The sequence below is a fragment of the Zasmidium cellare genome, assembly GCF_010093935.1.
Source record: "Zasmidium cellare ATCC 36951 unplaced genomic scaffold M409scaffold_54, whole genome shotgun sequence".
NCBI lineage: Eukaryota > Fungi > Ascomycota > Dothideomycetes > Mycosphaerellales > Mycosphaerellaceae > Zasmidium > Zasmidium cellare.
The window spans coordinates 85,398-102,058 of record NW_022986998.1 but is presented as its reverse complement, the minus strand read 5'-3'; the positions used below and the strand labels follow the sequence as shown (position 1 = coordinate 102,058).

The following is a 16,661-nucleotide window of genomic DNA, read 5'->3' as shown; positions in this document are numbered from 1 at the left end:
TACGGCCGAGGTCGAACTAGGAACGTACCTGCTCAGCCGAGTCGATAGGCGAGTCCTAGGCGAGGAAAGATATCACGACTTCCGTCAGTAGCCGATATACCCCAAACTCCGCTGCGAACAGAAGTGTACGCAGGGTCTGAGAACATAGGGAAGGAGAACTCCATGGAATCTATCGACGAGTAGAAGGGAGGGTAGTGGCTTCGAGAGGTAGCTTATTCACTCGAAGACCGGACATGATAGTGGCCGTGGCCCTGGTAGATTACTCCATGGATCGGATTTGTTGACCATGTTGGGGAGAGTTTGAGGGCCCTCTCAGGCGTCAACCACCACGTGGGTGTGATGTGAATGTCGAGGCGAGGTGGTGTTTAGGGGTGATGTGAGGGGTGATGCTTGTTGGAAGGGGAGCTCACTTAAAGAGGGACGATGGAAGCACGATCGGTAACGAGCGTGTGTATACCATCGACTGTGAGTGAGCGAGAGACCCTGGCAGTCTCCGCAGCGTCGGACCTTTTCCATCATATCATCCATTCCATTCCCAGATCGCTCCCCCCTTTGGCGGTCTCAGTAAGTCGGCTCAAACCAATACTGCAAACACCCCACATTTACCCACCCGCCCACGCCTCCATTGCCCGTACACTGCGTATAGCAGCGCCTCCAAATCTCCTTGCAGTACACCCCATCGTCGCCCAAGGGGTACTGCACATTCTGCTCGTCCACGCTCGTCACGCACCCCTCGATCCACCGCACGCCGTAGTAGTACCCCTGCCCCGTGAAGATGTTGGACGTGATCTCCGTGTGCCAGTCGTCGTCGCCCGGGCCGAGCAGCAATCCTAAGTCGACCGTGGTGCGGAAGACTTGGTCGATGTAGTCTTCCTGGGCGTCCGGGTCGATGTCGGGGTGGTCTTCGAAGTCGGCTTCGTCCCAGCAGCCCCAGTCGCCGATTTCGAGGGGTGTGGTGGGTGTTGCGGGGGGTTCGGAGGAGGTGGATGTGGTTGAGGGCGGGGGTCGCGAGGTTGAGCTTGCGACCCAGGAGGCGCAGGTTGTGATGTCGATGCAGACGGATTGGCCGCCGGAGCCGTTGCATTGTTCGGATGTGGTTGTCACGGAGCAGGAGCTGCCTGAGGGGGTTGAGATGCCGGTGGTTCCTGTGAGTGTGGGTAGTGGTGGTGTGGTTGATGGGGGTTCAGTCGTCGAGCTCGCTGTGCTGGATGATGAACTGCTGCTGCTCGGCAATGGGATCTCGCAGGTGTCGCCTTCTTGACGGGCCAAAAGAGCTGCTGGAGGGTTTGGATTCCACGGACAAATGTTCTGTGCCAGATTCGCGGTGTTCCAAATACCTGGGCAGACAATTCCAGTGTCATCACCCGTACCACGCGAGTATCGTGCGATTCGGGACCATGCCGAGTTAATCATGAAGGTCTTCAGTCCATCTGGCGACGTATCGACAGGAGTCAGGTCATCGTTGAACAGTTGGCCGAGCTCGGCGAGTTGCAAGAAGTACGCTCCCAGTCCTGCCGTCATGGCCGCAGCTGAAGAGAAAGTCAGCGAAACATTATCGAGAAAGTGATGTGTGGTACTGACCGTCAGAGGTACCTCTGGACTGTTTGTAGTCCAACTCATCCTCGCTCCATGACCGCACGGGGTCATATGTGGACCAGTGGGCTTCATTGCCATCAGCTGCCTTGACGTCCAATCCAGGAGCGCAGATATTGGGAAGACCTTCTGCAAGTTCGTTGTTTGTTCTGTCCCACCACTCCTGACCATTGGTCGAGAGTGCACCTGCAACTAGCAGAGACGAGATGTAGCCGGGATACGACGGTTTGCCTAGCCTCGCCGGCCAGCCTTCTATGACCTGATTACCGTTGTTGCCAGAGCCTGTTACGATCAACGCTCCTTTGCTGATCAGGTTGTTCAGCAAACGTATCAAGTTCCCCTCCCAGCCTTGGTAGTCGTAAGTGACGGGCTGCACTGGTGCCCCACCGGGTTCTCTTCGAATGAATCTCTCCAGAAGGTAGTGATGCGCCAGTAGGACAACTGCTCGTGTAGTAGAACTGCTGTCTTCAAGGTCGCGACTGACTTGCTCCAGGCCTTCTAGAAAGTCTTCGGCCGTGAAGCCACCGCCGAGGGGTGCTCGGCGCGGCATTCGAACGGCGATGAGATCTGCTGACTTGGCAACGCCGACAGTGTCACCAGCTACCAAGCTGAGCATGGTGGTACCGTGGGCACCACCAAAAGGATTGGTCCCGGCAGCATCGGTCTGAGAATCATCTTGCGGTTGCGAGTCTCCAGGCTGCAGGTCGAGATCTCTACCTACATGGAGGAAGCGAATGCGACTGCTGGCTCGTGTGAGTTCCTAGATGTAGACGATTAGTACTTGGCCGTTGGGTATGGGTATGGAAGAGAATGGGGTTTCATACAGGGTGGTTGCGATTAACTCCAGTGTCAACAATGTAGACCCGGATCCCTTCGCCATTGCTTTCATCGAAGTAGTACCTGCCGTTGAGAGCACCAATATCAATACCTCTCGATTCTGGCCAAGAAACGAACTGCAGCTGCTCGACCGCGTTCTGATAGACGATTGCAGAAGTGGGATCATCGCATTGTTGGTCGCATGGGAGGAAGAGATTGACGGAAGCGACCTGGACTTATGTTTAGTACATCTTCGACATCTTGACTGATGCATATGCAGAACTTACACCAGCGAATTCACGCATCTCGTTCGCCTGGGTCTCGGTGATGTCCAGGCGCCAGAAAAGTACACCAAGGTCCTCAGCGTTAGAGGTGTAAATCTCGGATGGATCATCGACGTAGGTCTGAAGTTGAGTATTGATTGCTCCGACAGATGATGTGTCAGCGCCATTTTCTGGATAGATCACGTATGTGCCAGTTGGAGCGCTGCAAGCTGGGTCGTCGATGACGCCAGTAGGCGTGAGAAGGCCGCAAGTCACGGTAGTGGGAGTCACGGAACATCCAGATGTCACTGCTGTGCTGGTGGTCGAGCACGATGTTGAAGCTGTGCCAGGGCAAGAGAGCCAGATGTTCGTAGCAGTCGTCGCAGATGTGCAGCCTCCAGTGGTGGTTTCTATAGTACTGGCATCCTGGGCATTGCAACCAGCAATTGTAGCACAGGTAGATAAGACCTGACTTGTGGTAGTGACTGTCACGCCTCCAGAGTTGGAAACTCCGTACGAGGTTCGAGTTGCACACAGTTCAGCAGTCTGCGTCTCGCAGGATGTCGGGCTTGATGTGGGTGTGTAGGTTGGGAGATGATCAGGACCAATAGTCAGCTCTGGCCAGTCCGGTAACGTGCCTGTGATTTCAATCCTAAAGGAAGCCGATGGGTCGATTGAGATGGGCGGTGGAGGGCCAGGAGGCCTGATACCTGGAGGTAGCACGATTTGCCAGCCGAAGATGTTGAAGTCATCCCATCGAAGACAGATGTTGAAGAACCACAGCGTACAGGGGATGATTGTACCGTCATCAGTTGGTTGAGGCTGGTCTACCGGCGTGGTAATCGGAATAATGAAGCCTGCTGCAGTTGATGAGCTCGAAGTGGTTGATGAGGGAGGCGATGTGATGGGTCCTGGAGTGAACGTGGTTATCTGGCCGTCAGAGTTCGTCAAGGTAACTGGGGTCGAAATCCCAGTCGGTATTGTGAACACTCCGCTTGTGTCGGAGATTATAGTCTCACCGTCAGAATTGGTTGTAGCGGAGACAGATGGTGGAGGAGCAGTAGTATCTGTAGTGCCGGAAGTGGGAGAGCTCGTGCTACTCGGGAATGAGGAAAAGCCGGACGGTATGAATGTAAAGGTTTGATCGCCTGCGGTCGTAGTGAGAGGTGTTGTGATGCCCGTGGGTAGGGTGACAACTCCATCCGTGTTTGAAATGACCGTTTGAGAATTTGAGTTGACAAATGTCGTCCCGCTGAGTGTGCCTTCCGTCGAAGAAGTGGTCGAAGGCGAGGGTATGAACGTCAAGGTTTGGTCGTTCGAAGTGATCGTGGTAGGCGTTGATATGCCAGTCGGGATGGTGAAAGTTGCGCCTGAGCTCGTAATGATAGTTTGCCCATTCGAATTCGTAGAGGGAGGGGGTTGAGGGGGCAACGAAGAGTCGCCCGAAGACGACGAAGGAGTGAAGGTAAAAGTCTGATCCCCAGAGGTTATGACAGTAGGAGCGGTTATCCCAGTTGGGATCGTAAAAGTATTTCCCGAGCTCGTTACGACCGTCTGGCCATTGGAATTGGTTGAAGGCAGATTGGTAGTACTTGATGTTGTGGAAACGTCAGACGTTGTACTGCTTCCAGGATTGTCGTTGGACTGCGATGGCGATGGGGTAAACGTTAAAGTTTGGCTGCCCGATGTGATAACGACTGGAGTACTCAAACCGGTCGGGATTGTGAATGTATCCCCAGATCTGGTGATTATGGTTTGGCCATCTGAGTTCGTTGGCAGTAGAGTCTCAGACGTTGAGGAAGAGGGAGGCGTGCTGCCGGTGCCAGTGGAGGAGGTTTGTGTCTCTGAACCACCAGAGGAACCTGTAGATGACGAGCTGCTTGTCTCCCCTGGAGATGACGGCACTGTAGTGGTGCTGCTACCTGTCGACGGGCCCGAACTCTCTTCTGTACTACTGAGAGTAGTCGAAGATGAAGCGGTGCTTTCGGATGATGTTGGAGGCGGCGCAGTTGTCCCATTAGTCGTGGACGGGCCGGTAAACGTGTACGTAGTGTCCGTGACCTCATTGGTGCTCGAAGATGTTGTCGATGAGCAACCATAACAGGGTGGTACATTCAGGGTGGTTGAGCTCTCTGGGCGTTCGCATTTTCCTTTGTTGCATGACCATGATTCTGGACAGCATCCTTGACCACAACAATTTTCGTCTGCAACTATGATTAGCACTACTGTTCAGTGTGCAGGGCATTGATGAGTGCATACCCCCGTCACACAAGTGTTTGGACTCAATTCCATATCCATCGAGCACGGTGCAACATTTCTGATCGTAACCCTTCAGGGCACAAGGATCTGTTGGGTAGCCGTACTGCGGAAGAGGTGCAGCTTTGGGTGCTGGAGAGGCTGCAACGTCTGTCACCCACAGCAAGGCTGGTGACAGCAGCACAGCAAACGTGCTCAAGAGCATGTTGTACTGCACCAGGATCGAGCACCACGTTCTTCGATATCAGAGCAGGTAATGAAGAGGAGGTAGGAGCTGGATGTGTGCTGTAGGCGCTGGCATCTGCTGCTTTGGGGGCGTGATGGACGCTTGCTTTATAGCCATTGCTGTTGCTCGCCTTTCGATTTATCCTCGAATTCATTCCCATGCCAAGTTCAACTCTTCATCCTTCGAATACGCCAACGCGGGGCGAAGAATGTCGTGCAACTACAGCTGAGACTGATGCCAAGCCATGAGAACTCTGGATCTGGGGCAATGTGAGGCGTTCTGTGCAACTTTGTGACACTGCATTTGAACGCCATTGGACCTAGCTGGTCCAACAGGTAAGTTCCTGCATATGGAACGTAAGTGGAAGCGAACATGTGGGTGCTGACGCCCTAACGCGAGAGGCGCATTTCTTTGTGCCTGAATGCCCAGATGAAGATCTGCAGAAACATTGCGGTGAGTGCACCTCCTTGAGTATGTGTGGTGATTGCCCAGACAGTACAGACTTGGCCCACGACGGTGAAGGATCTCTGGAGTTGCGGCTGTATAGTGAGTAACTGCTTCCAGTCAACTTTCCGAGGTTGGTGATACTCTGCGTGTTGCTCCCTCTGTCTAGAGGACCGCCATGCTGGTCCAGCGTGTTTCAGTCTCCACTGAGAGACGCCCTTACAGCATGCATCTCAGAAAATATGGCCTGGATGGGATGATGCTCTCGTGGAGTGCATGGCTCACCGAGAACGGACTCAATGGCAGGTGATTTGCATGGCGTTCAATGTCCATCTCGATGGCCTTCACGTAGGGTAAGCCCTGTCAAGATTCGTTCCTCGTTCACAACGCTCGTCTCCGGCACCGGGTCGTCGGTAGTCTTGCTCTGTTGCAACCCATCTCCAGAGCCATGCAAGATGGCATTTACAGGGAAAAGTAAGAAAGCAGGGGAAGCGCATGTACCACACTGTGAACAGACCGGATCGGTGCGGTTGGAGCGGATCGTACTCGTACTTTGCGTTACTCCACTCCCAAGTCGATAACGTATATGGCTGAACTCGAAACACTATGTTCAGCTTTAATCTAGCAATTCTCGCCAAGAGCTGAAGGATTTACTCCTACAAGGGGCGTTGGAAGAATGCCAACATACATGACCAACATGAACCGGGAAACGCCGTTGGGGGCGAAGTCGAAGGGCGTATGGTGAATGCTGTGTCTGAGGGCCGTACACATGAATTTCGCAACATCGGGTTACTATCTCTGCTGGGCTCTTTCAGGGTCGGTCCCAATTCCATCAGGCGTCACATGCCTTTTGCATATTGTTCCATTCGTCTGCTAAGGGCCGCGGTGATCTTGCTTTCAAAGGCCATGGCTGCTGTTGTTCAAGAACAAGAATTGCGCGTTCCCGATGTCAACATATTATAGTATGTCACTGGCTCCCAGCGTTTACATCGATTGAGCCGTTCGAAAATGTCCCATTCATCTTCATTGACGGTACTTGGCGAGGACTATGTTGGTACTATTGAAGTGCACGAAAAGCGAAGAGGCTGGTGCTCGTCGTGAAGCCAACGCGTGAAGTCGTTCGTTGTCCGATTTAGCTTTACGCACTGATGCCCTCGCTTCATGGGCCAATCCGGACCGAAGCTGGATCTAGCGTGCCAAGCCGAATCGGCTTCAGCACTTGCGATTTTGCTTGCTTTGGAGTTTGAGATTCTCCAGTTGCACGGAGCAATACATCGCCATCACCACCATCGCAATGGCACCAAAGGACGCAGCCAAGGCCAACAAGGGCAGTAAGTGAAGATCTGAGGACGGACACGCTGGAATGCGATAACAGCGACGCATTCGAATCTCCTTCTGGTCTGCAATACTGACCAAATTGACAGAGAACTCCAAGGCCAGCAAGCCATCTGCAAAGGCTTCTGCTGCTGCCAAAGCGACTCTTCGCGGTGTAAGCACCAACCCACCATGATCGTCTAGAGGCGTGTCAGAGGAACATGATTCTGACGGCCTGTTTTCACACAACAGGTCAACTCGCACAAGACATCCAAGGTCCGGAAGAACACCTCTTTCCACCTTCCCAAGACCCTCCAGCTCTCGCGCGCGCCCAAGTACCCCCGCCGCTCGATCCCCCACCAGCCTCGCCTCGATGCCGGAAAGGTCATCATCCACCCTCTCAACACCGAGAGCGCGATGAAGAAGATTGAGGAGAACAACACCCTTGTCTTCATGGTCGACACCAAGGCAAACAAGAGGCAGATCAAGCAGGCACTCAAGACCCTGTACGACGTTGAGACCATCAAGATCAACACCCTCGTCCGGTAGGTTTAGAGAGACAATGTACTTCAAGGGATAAATTTCTGACGAGGATGCTAGCCCCGACGGCACCAAGAAGGCCTTCGCTCGCCTGACCCCAGACGTCGATGCCCTCGACATCGCGGCCACCAAGCTCGCAATCGTCTAAGTGCGGGATTCTTATTTGCGGTTGACTTTTAGCATTTGGCACGGCGTTTTGAGCGCGGCTTCGCTCAGGAGGGTGGAAAAGACGGAGTTCAGTCCTGCCATGACGGTCCATGGACTAAGACCTTTTGCCAGTTTCAGACAAGGCGCATATATAGCCAATATGCACTTGCCATGCTATCAAGTCCGCCGCATCATCAAGTCCACTTATCTCTTCTTACTCGTGATGAAGTCTTTACATTCTTGTTGTGTGATGAACCAAAAGTAGGCCATGTGTCTTAACACAACAGTGTGTTTAGTTGAAGTCTTGATTGCTTCAATTGTTGAGCGTAGTGTACAGATACTATACATTGGCCTATCTGGCAGGCCCCATGCACGTGCAGCTCAACCGCTGCAACAGCTCAAGTCTGGACACGAGCTGGAATAGCATCTCCCCGGCCACCTGAGGCCTCTATCTTGTTCGTACAAGCCGTCCATACTGTACAGTGTACCCTGCGCCGCGCTATGCAAATGCGATCCGCTCGGCCCTATCCACCTCCTCATGTGCGTCATATCGTCCACCATCTTATACGCTTTCTTCCATCTACATCGTCCGCATCTGCTCAAGATGACGAATGACAGTCATGTTGGCATCCATGAACCGATCGACGCAGTTGCGCAGGCAAGGCTCTTCGCTACGATCGAGTGCGGCGGCTGAGATCTTGCCCGTGACGCATTTGCGGAAGCAAGTCTCTGTAAGGCTGTGGACGGCTGTAGAATACTTAGCGTACAACCCTCAAAAAGCTCATGATGATGTTGCAGAACATACCTGACTGTATCTGTGCCTTTTGTGCTTCGTTTTGAACAAACTGGTTCAGCTCCTGCTTGTCCTTGGCGGACAGGTTCTGCAGGCCTTGGGCGGTCTCCGGGCTGATGTTGAGCTGGTCCATTGTCGGTAGCGAATGGGGTCGATATCTGCGGTGAATTGATGGGACAGCCACGCGCAGTCTTGAAGTGCTGTCGTGCTGCCGCGCCTGCTGGTTCTTCGCAGAGTGAAGTCGGGCCGAGGCGCTGATTGGCTGGCCGCCGCTTCCCCACGCTCCAGCGTCAAGGGTCTGTTTCCCTCAGCAGATTTTCCTTCAACACCCAACAAGACGTCGCCTACTGAGCTCGCAGCTGCTGCACCGCGCATCCAACCATACCCGTCGTCGCAGCGCACCGCCGAAAGCGTCATCACCTCGCCTCGCCTCTCTGTCGATCGTTTGCCCAACCAACACCACACCGCCGCAGGCACCGCCGCTCGCCATGTCGGAGCCAATCTCCAGCAGGAACAACCGCACCGCTGCGCCAGCACCGTATGTCGATCCCCTTGGCCCAGAGCTACCTATCTTCTCTCTGCTCTCTACACCCTGGGCAAATACATCACAGTATCTCGCACTAACACCATGGACTCCAGAACCCCGCAGAACACGCCCGCCAACAATGCCCCCATCTCGTCTCATGCCCAGGCGCCGGGCATCTCGAGCATCAAGGAAGGTGAGTGGCGACTGGCCTGTGACAGACCCTGTGAAGAGCCTTGCGACTGACAATATCTCCTACAGAGGACCTTGACCGTGCTGCCGCCGCTAGCATCTTCGCGCAGAACCCTCGTCTCGTCTCCATGATGCAGAACAAGCTGTCGAGTCTGGTCGGCAAGTCGTCCGGCTACGTCGAGTCGCTGCCCGCCCCGATCCGGAGACGTGTGGCAGGCCTGAAGGGTGTGCAAAAAGAGCACTCCAAGCTCGAAGCCGAGTTCCAAGAGGCCGTCCTGGCCCTTGAGAAGCAGTTCTTCGAGAAGTTTACCCCACTCTACGAGAAGCGCGCCAAGATTGTCAACGGTGACCAGGAGCCCACCGAGGCTGAAGTCGAGGCCGGCGAGGCGGATGATGAGGAAGATGAGGAGGCTGAGCAAGAGAAGGCAGAGGCCGACAAGAACGCCACCAATGCGGACGCGAAGGGTATCCCAGAGTTCTGGCTGAGCGCCATGAAGAACTCGTCTCTCGCCGAGACCATCACCGACCGCGACGAGGAGGCGCTCAAGTTCCTCACCGACATTCGCATGGAGTATCTTGACCGCCCAGGCTTCCGTCTGATCTTCGAATTCGCCGAGAACCCATTCTTCAGCAATAAGACTCTCTCAAAGACCTACTACTATCAGGAGGAGAACGGATATGGTGGTGACTTCATCTATGACCATGCAGAGGGAGACAAGATCGAGTGGAAGGCAGGCCAGGATCTCACCGTGCGAACTGAGAGCAAGAAGCAGCGCAACAAGAGTATGTTGGATATTGAAGTCCTGAAACAAAGCATGTTTCATGTGCTGAGCTAACATGTGCTACAGACACCAAGCAGACCCGCATTGTCAAGAAGACCATCCCCACGCCATCATTCTTTGACTTCTTCAACCCCGCCAAGCCACCGTCAGATGACGATGACGATGAGATTGATGATGAGATCGAGGCTAAGCTCGAGCTCGACTACCAGCTCGGCGAGGACATCAAGGAGAAGCTCATCCCACGCGCTATCGACTGGTTCACTGGTGAGGCTCTGCAATTCGAGCAGGGTCTCGATGACTTCGATGAGGATGACTTCGAAGACGAGGACGATGAGGATGATGATGATGACGACGAGCGGGATGAGGATGACGAGGAGGAAGACGATGACGAGGTAAGGAGCGCAAACGGCGCATGTATTGGCCTTTGATCATTGTACTGACGGTAACCAGGAGGAGGGCAACCCTAAGTCGAAGCAGGAGGCCGCCGAGTGCAAGCAGAGCTAAGCGCGACGAACCCCTACACTCCACGTGACACCATCCCACGGCATCATCCGATTAGTTCCCACACCAAGGAACCGTCTCGTCTCTCCAACTGGCATCGAAAGTTTAGCGAAGATAGACACCATCACGACAGCCCGCGCGTGAAGAATATTCGACCCCGCTGGCTTGCTTGTACATTGAAACCTAAACACACCCCCACCGACGACCCCAATGCACACTCTGACGCCCTGACGCTCCTTAACGACTCCGGCACAAAAAGCATGCAGAATGGCGTTTGTGAATTTCCTATGTTCTTACTGTAATACTGAGGGGGAAGCCAGCGCGAATGGGAATACGGCGAAAGAGAAGAAAGACTTGCGGCAGCGATGGGCCTGACCAACATTGAATTGAGCAAAAAAGCGAGCGACAACAAACGAGAAAACTTCTGTCCGGGAAGACGGCGCATCGGAACTGGCTTGCAAGGGCGAACGCGCTAGCAGATGACCTTTGCTACTGACTGGGAGGCTAAATGATTGACCTTTTGCTTGCGTACTGTTTCGCTTTGCGTCTCTCTCGGCGATGGGGCTAGATAGTTTATGTCCTTTGAAATCGCAGAACTGCAAAACACCAGATCGTACTTTCACACCGCCAATCCTTCCAAGTCTATCCACTAGGCTTAGTGTCTCTCGCTATCGCCTTGGTATTGCAGCAGATCCGAGTGTACATTTATCTTGTGGGGGTGCAGTGTAATACGCATGAATATGATCACTGGGGTATCTGCGCTATGCTATTGTCGCCACCAAGAACGCCATCGCTATGCATCAATGGACCGCGTACTTCACACCCCCCGAGGAGAAGTCTTACACCTCCGGCTCCAGCACAACACAGAAATTGTTCATCGCCGCGCCATCCCTCACTTTGACCTTCCCAAACCTCTGTTCCTTCCTCGCAGCCGGCGCGTCCCTCAACTGCCAGAGATAGTACACCAGTTTACTCGTCTGCTTCCTCTGCAGCATCACATAACCCAAACTCGCCATAATCAGCATCAACCGCTCATCGTTGAAATACCGCGAATTGACCACGCAGGGCGCTGGGAGGACCAGAAACAGCAGGCCGGCGAAGTCACCGAGTGCGTCTCGCTTCTGAAGGAACCTCGTCGTATGCTGGAGCATATTCCCCCTCTGCTTCGCATCCGGCACGAAATTCAACACCAGAGAGAGGGAGATGACATCGAACCTCTCCTCCTCCTCACCGCTCGGCACCGGCCTCTCCATGAAGTCCTGCTGCAGAATCCCCGGGGCTTGTGAGTGCAAATCAATCCTCACGATCGGATCGAAGAGGCCGGATTTCGAACTCTCGTTCTGCGTCGACAATGCTCCTACCTCCAGCATCCGCATTTTGGGGAGGTTGTGAGGCAGCCATTTTAGGAGTTGGATCGAGGAGTCGCCTCCCCGGGCAGAGGATTGACCTTGGATGCTGGCGGCTTGGTAGGCTTGCAGGCCGCCTAGTTGGGTGAATTGGGCTTTGAGGGTGGTGATGGTGGGTTCGTCGTTCTCGGTTTGAGCTTTTGCTAGGGCTTTGTTGAGGTTGTGGAAGGTGACGATGGTTTTTTGAGTCGCTTTCGAAGAGAGGTTTGGTGGGGTATTTTTCGCTGTTGGTGGTCGGCCGGATTTGAGGGACAGTTTCTTTTGGGTTCCCATCTCGAAGGGTTTTTAGATGTGGAAGCGACGTTGGAGGTCTTGTCAAGGTGTGGAAGGAAGATTTCTGGATCCAGCTGGGAGTCGCCGTGAATCGGTCATCTCGAGGTGGCTGTCTATGTTCAATGCCGTTTCTGGCAGAGATGCAGCCTGCGTGTTGTTTCTTATAACTCTTTTCTGAAAAGTTCGTGCTTCTGAACAGGTGCAGGTGAGGTTGATTTTGTGTGCTCAGATGTTCGCAAGCGGGAGCCAATGTACGACGGAAAAGAACGGCGTCCACTTGCCTTGCTTCGTTGGGCTCTTCACCTTCTCCTGGACTTCACGACCATATGTTGGAGACATCATCGTGCGCCATCAAAGGCCATCACAGGCTCTGAATGAGAATGTCTCTTTGCCTTTGGACTGTCCATACAGAAGAAAGAAAGAGCCGCCGCAACATCCGACCGAAGAGTCTGGAATCGGTGTCTACATCCAAGGCCGAATCCCTCCGCAAGAAAACCTTGAGAATGATGAGGACGGAAGCGATCAGATCTTGCATCAAGACGGAGCCTGCTCCGCCCATAAACCTATTGTTTGACAAATGAAGTGGACCAGAAGAAAGACCATGGATTTCCGCGGTCTCTGTATGCTGAAGTGTATCGTCATCCGTGACGTGAGTTGACGTATAATGGAACAAACTCAATTCAATGTGTTCGACATGGCAGAGGAAGATATAAGAAAGTATCGAGTCTGCCGACGGAACATTCACAGCTGACATACGCTCTACGAGAAACAACAATCTAGTTCAGAAACGACTACTCCATATCACGATGTCATCGAAAATTCCAACTACGGGCACCAGAACAACACTGGACCCGACCGTCTCAGCATTCCTCCAAAAGTTCCCCAACTTACACCTAGGAGGACGTGGCGACTTCCATGATGAACGAGCCCATCACTTGAAAGTGTTTGGAATTCACAACGTCCCCAAAGACAAGATCCATCCCATCCACAAAGTCGAACACACCGCAGTCTCAGGTCCATATGGAACGATCCCGATCCGGGTTCTGTATCCGTCGAGTGGCCAGCAATACCGTGAGAACAAGACAGCCGGTGCCTTGATCTACTTCCACGGCGGCGGGTACACTGTGGGATCCGTGGACGAATTCGAGAATGGACTTCGCCTTTTGGCGGAAGAAAGCGGAGTCCAAGTCTATGCTGTCGAATACAGATTGGCTCCAGAGCACAGCTATCCAGTCCAGCTCGACGAATACGACGCAGTCATCGACGCACTTCAAGGCGAGTTCGGAAAGGCTCGTGGCGTGCACCATGTCCTGGGTGGCGGCGATTCCGCTGGCGGCAACATGACTGCCGCAGTGACTTTGCGCAGAAAAGATAACAACAAGAAGCCATTGGCGGCACAGATTCTATTCTACCCAGAAGCTCGAGTTCCCTTCGACACTCCGGCAGCGGTCGAGAACAACACCGGCTACTACCTCGAATGCAACGGCATCTTCAGCTTCGCAGACCACTACCTTCCACGAGGGACTCCTCCTAGCGACCGCTATATCTCCCCTGGAATGCAAAGTGTCGACAAGTTGAAAGCCCTACCGCCAGCCACGGTGTATACATCTGGTTTCGACCCACTCCGGGACGTTGGCGTCGAATACGCCAGCAAGCTGGAGCGGGCGGGAAACAAGGTCATCTGGAGACATTATCCCGCCATGACGCATGGCTGGCTGCAGATGACGGCTTGGAGTCAGGCGGCGCTGGATGCCGTGAGGGAGGTTGCTAAGGATGTTCATGTTCTTGCCTATAGTCAATAAACGGTAACGGGAATTGAAATGCTGCTGATTCGCTTGTTGTCAGAGTCCGGAGTTATTCACTTCATCCCTGTCACTTCCAGCGCCATTTCTAGAAAAGGCATCAGCCAAGACGGAAGATGTCCAATCATTCGGAGGCCTACACCGACGGCATACTCCACGTCTGTCATTGCTGCAAGTCTTGAAGAACACTTAGAGTTCGCTACCAGAACGGTGAGTGACAGGCGAGTAGAACAGTCTGATGGCTTGTACGTATACACAGCATCTGAATGTGGTGAAACTGACTCCAATGTTACTGCTACAGGCGTCAGCTTCTACAAGCACTGCGAGTAATCTACGACCTAGTCAGCAAAGAGCCAATACCCCTTCTCACACTGAAACACTCACAATCATTCTGATACTGGCACGACTCCCCAGCCGGACACTGCGTAGGCCCAGCCCATCCAATCCCAGCACACTGGCCATATTGAGTCTGAGTAGGGCTGGCTGGGCCGCTTGAGGTCGTAGTGGTTGTGGTTGTGGGACCGGAGTTGCCGTTGCTCGGGATACACTGGGAGTAGTAGTCGTTTTGGTACTCGCAGTATGTGCCGGGTGGGCAGGAGGTTGGGCCGGTCCTGTCGACGAGTGAGTTACTCATTGAACGTATTAGTGTTGTGATGACTTACCATCCTTGGCCGCCGCATTGTCCCCATTGCGTCTGAGTTGGGCCGCTTGGATCCGACGTGGTAGTCGTCGTTATGGGCGGAGGTGTTGTAGTAGTGGTGGACGTTACTGGTGGAGGAGGCTCGACAGTGCCGCCCAGAGCAGCCTTGAGAACAGGCACATAGTGGCTAGAAGATGGCCCATTCGATGGCTCAACACTGTACCATCTGTCACCCCACCAAGGACCCTACGCAAGAGTAAGTGAGTAAGATATAATTTGATCAAGGCAGCATATCGACACTTACAGCAGCCCACCAAATAGCACCCATCCAAACATCAGTGTTCGACTGCATATACGACAGCATATCCGAGACAGCGGCTTCGCAGGTATTGTCAAGACCTCCAGCGAACTCGCCAATGATTCCCTTCTTCCCGTTGGTGCGAAGCCAGTTGGTCGCAGAGACAAGACGTTCGCTTCCAATCGTGCTGCTGACACAGCTGGGAGGCTCACGGCCTGAAGCGTACTGGTCGAGGTACTGGTGCATTTCGTAGATGATCTTGTTGGAGGGATCCATGAGGCTGCCCATGGTTTCGGCGTTGGTCTTGCAGTCGGTGCCGGTGCCGTTGGTCCAAGTCCTGGAGAGTGTCAGATATGGCCTCTTTGGAAGTGTATAGTGAAATTTAATACCATGCTCCGGTGTATTGGTTGCCCTCGACGAAAATGTACTGCGAAGTGGCTCCAGCGCCGCGGATGCCGTTGATGGCGGCTTGGTTTAAAGAAGCTACGAGAGATCCGTCCATGTCGTGGTACCTGAATATCAGTCAGCTACGTTCGAAAGGCTCTTGTGCATCTCGAGACTTACTCGTTGTTAGTATCGAAGATGATTTTACTGTTCCCCTTGAACTGGCCGGCCACCTTACTCCACCAGGACTGAAAATCACTAGTCGAAGTGATGATAGCATCATTGAACCGCCCATAGTTGTGAGCATCAATGATCGCATAAGCCCCAGCACTGGTAATTGTGTTCACCGTATCCGTGAGATGGCCCAAGTACGCAGAGTCAAGGGCTCCAGACAGGCCGCTCGGGGTCATTCTCTCCATCAAGGTAGGAACCCGAATGATGTTGAAGCCCTGGCTGGTGAAGTCTGGATTGAGGATGGGTCTGGGAAGCGGTAGTCGACATTGTAAGTTCCTGGTCTTTTGTCTGGTGTGAATTCGGCACAGGCTTCGTTGACGCCGACCCATTGTAGCTTGGAGGCTCTCTTGGGGAGGCCGGCTTTGGGTGCTGCGAGGGCAAGACCGAGGAGTGTCGCGGCGGCAACGAGACTTGAGGAATGCATAATGTTGGTCTGAGACTTCAAGATGAGCTCGTTGCAGGTCGAGGGAGGGAGTGTATGCTCAGGACCTGGGATTTCACCTCCTTATAAGCCTACCATCCACGAATCGTACTGACCATCGACAACGCTGGCGTAGGCATCGTCGGAGTGTCTGTCGTTGAGTCCTCTAGTCTCCTTCCATTTTGGGGTGGTGTCAAACGAAGGCATCTCGTTTGTTTCTCACATGAAGCAACGATCGTCATGTCGCCGTAGTCGTTGCTGCCGTCTCTGTAGGCAAGGCGTTGCCTAAAGACTGGAATGTTACAGTGCAGCAGTTCGTCTCAGCTCTTGACAGTGGTCGTGGGCCGCTCAAAGTCAATAAGAATCGAATCCTTCGCAACTCAATCCACGCCTTCTACTGTCCAACAATCCGCCGGCAGCTCAGTGGTGACTTGCTCGCTAGATGTATCTTTCTGCTTCCACTGTAGGCGAATCTTGTCCAAGTAGCTGCATATTGAATGCACGTGGCGTCGAGGCTAAGACGCTCATTCACTCAGACATCGGAGCAAAGTTGCGGGAAGCTGCCGCACATGCTGCTATTGCTGCGGTCAGCTGTAACATCTCGCGTATTAGCCGTGGTTCGCTGCAGGAGTACGCCGCTAAGGATAGGTTGTCGTCGCCGGTGTTCAAGAGCCTCAATGTCACCAAGGCGCCTGTTGCAGGTGAAATAAGCCATGAAGCAGCCACATTGCGCGAGGTTATTCACTGCCTTCCCTAACCGTGTGTTGTGCTCTCAGCATGGGCCAATCAGGGGGTTGAAATCACACCACGAGG

General features: G+C 53.6%; 7 protein-coding genes across 7 annotated transcripts; 3 read left to right on the top strand and 4 right to left on the bottom strand.

The window, feature by feature from the left end:
- Nucleotides 1–561: 561 nt before the first annotated feature.
- Nucleotides 562–5,133, bottom strand: M409DRAFT_60451 (uncharacterized protein; the record flags this gene model as incomplete). The annotated part of the gene is made up of 5 exons (XM_033814488.1): nucleotides 562–1,529; nucleotides 1,582–2,353; nucleotides 2,418–2,639; nucleotides 2,697–4,876; nucleotides 4,932–5,133. 5 exons carry the CDS (start codon nucleotides 5,131–5,133, stop codon nucleotides 562–564), a joined length of 4,344 nt encoding a protein of 1,447 aa, XP_033660746.1.
- Nucleotides 5,134–6,892: 1,759 nt separating this feature from the next.
- M409DRAFT_70748 (uncharacterized protein) lies at nucleotides 6,893–7,600 on the top strand (the record flags this gene model as incomplete). The annotated part of the gene is made up of 4 exons (XM_033818879.1): nucleotides 6,893–6,929; nucleotides 7,023–7,087; nucleotides 7,165–7,457; nucleotides 7,513–7,600. The coding sequence occupies 4 exons, from the start codon at nucleotides 6,893–6,895 to the stop codon at nucleotides 7,598–7,600; spliced, it is 483 nt and encodes a 160-aa protein (XP_033660745.1).
- Nucleotides 7,601–8,179: 579 nt separating this feature from the next.
- Nucleotides 8,180–8,525, bottom strand: M409DRAFT_70747 (uncharacterized protein; the record flags this gene model as incomplete). Its single annotated transcript, XM_033818878.1, has 2 exons — nucleotides 8,180–8,346; nucleotides 8,405–8,525. 2 exons carry the CDS (start codon nucleotides 8,523–8,525, stop codon nucleotides 8,180–8,182), a joined length of 288 nt encoding a protein of 95 aa, XP_033660744.1.
- Nucleotides 8,526–9,020: 495 nt separating this feature from the next.
- M409DRAFT_70746 (uncharacterized protein) lies at nucleotides 9,021–10,393 on the top strand (the record flags this gene model as incomplete). The annotated part of the gene is made up of 4 exons (XM_033818877.1): nucleotides 9,021–9,111; nucleotides 9,177–9,890; nucleotides 9,956–10,281; nucleotides 10,340–10,393. 4 exons carry the CDS (start codon nucleotides 9,021–9,023, stop codon nucleotides 10,391–10,393), a joined length of 1,185 nt encoding a protein of 394 aa, XP_033660743.1.
- Nucleotides 10,394–11,229: 836 nt separating this feature from the next.
- M409DRAFT_60448 (uncharacterized protein) lies at nucleotides 11,230–12,069 on the bottom strand (the record flags this gene model as incomplete). Its single annotated transcript, XM_033814487.1, has 1 exon — nucleotides 11,230–12,069. The coding sequence occupies one exon, from the start codon at nucleotides 12,067–12,069 to the stop codon at nucleotides 11,230–11,232; it is 840 nt and encodes a 279-aa protein (XP_033660742.1).
- Nucleotides 12,070–12,875: 806 nt separating this feature from the next.
- Nucleotides 12,876–13,871, top strand: M409DRAFT_60447 (uncharacterized protein; the record flags this gene model as incomplete). Its single annotated transcript, XM_033814486.1, has 1 exon — nucleotides 12,876–13,871. One exon carries the CDS (start codon nucleotides 12,876–12,878, stop codon nucleotides 13,869–13,871), a length of 996 nt encoding a protein of 331 aa, XP_033660741.1.
- Nucleotides 13,872–14,182: 311 nt separating this feature from the next.
- M409DRAFT_70743 (carbohydrate-binding module family 1 protein) lies at nucleotides 14,183–15,851 on the bottom strand (the record flags this gene model as incomplete). The annotated part of the gene is made up of 7 exons (XM_033818876.1): nucleotides 14,183–14,202; nucleotides 14,256–14,354; nucleotides 14,577–14,757; nucleotides 14,816–15,146; nucleotides 15,199–15,321; nucleotides 15,374–15,642; nucleotides 15,693–15,851. 7 exons carry the CDS (start codon nucleotides 15,849–15,851, stop codon nucleotides 14,183–14,185), a joined length of 1,182 nt encoding a protein of 393 aa, XP_033660740.1.
- Nucleotides 15,852–16,661: the final 810 nt, after the last annotated feature.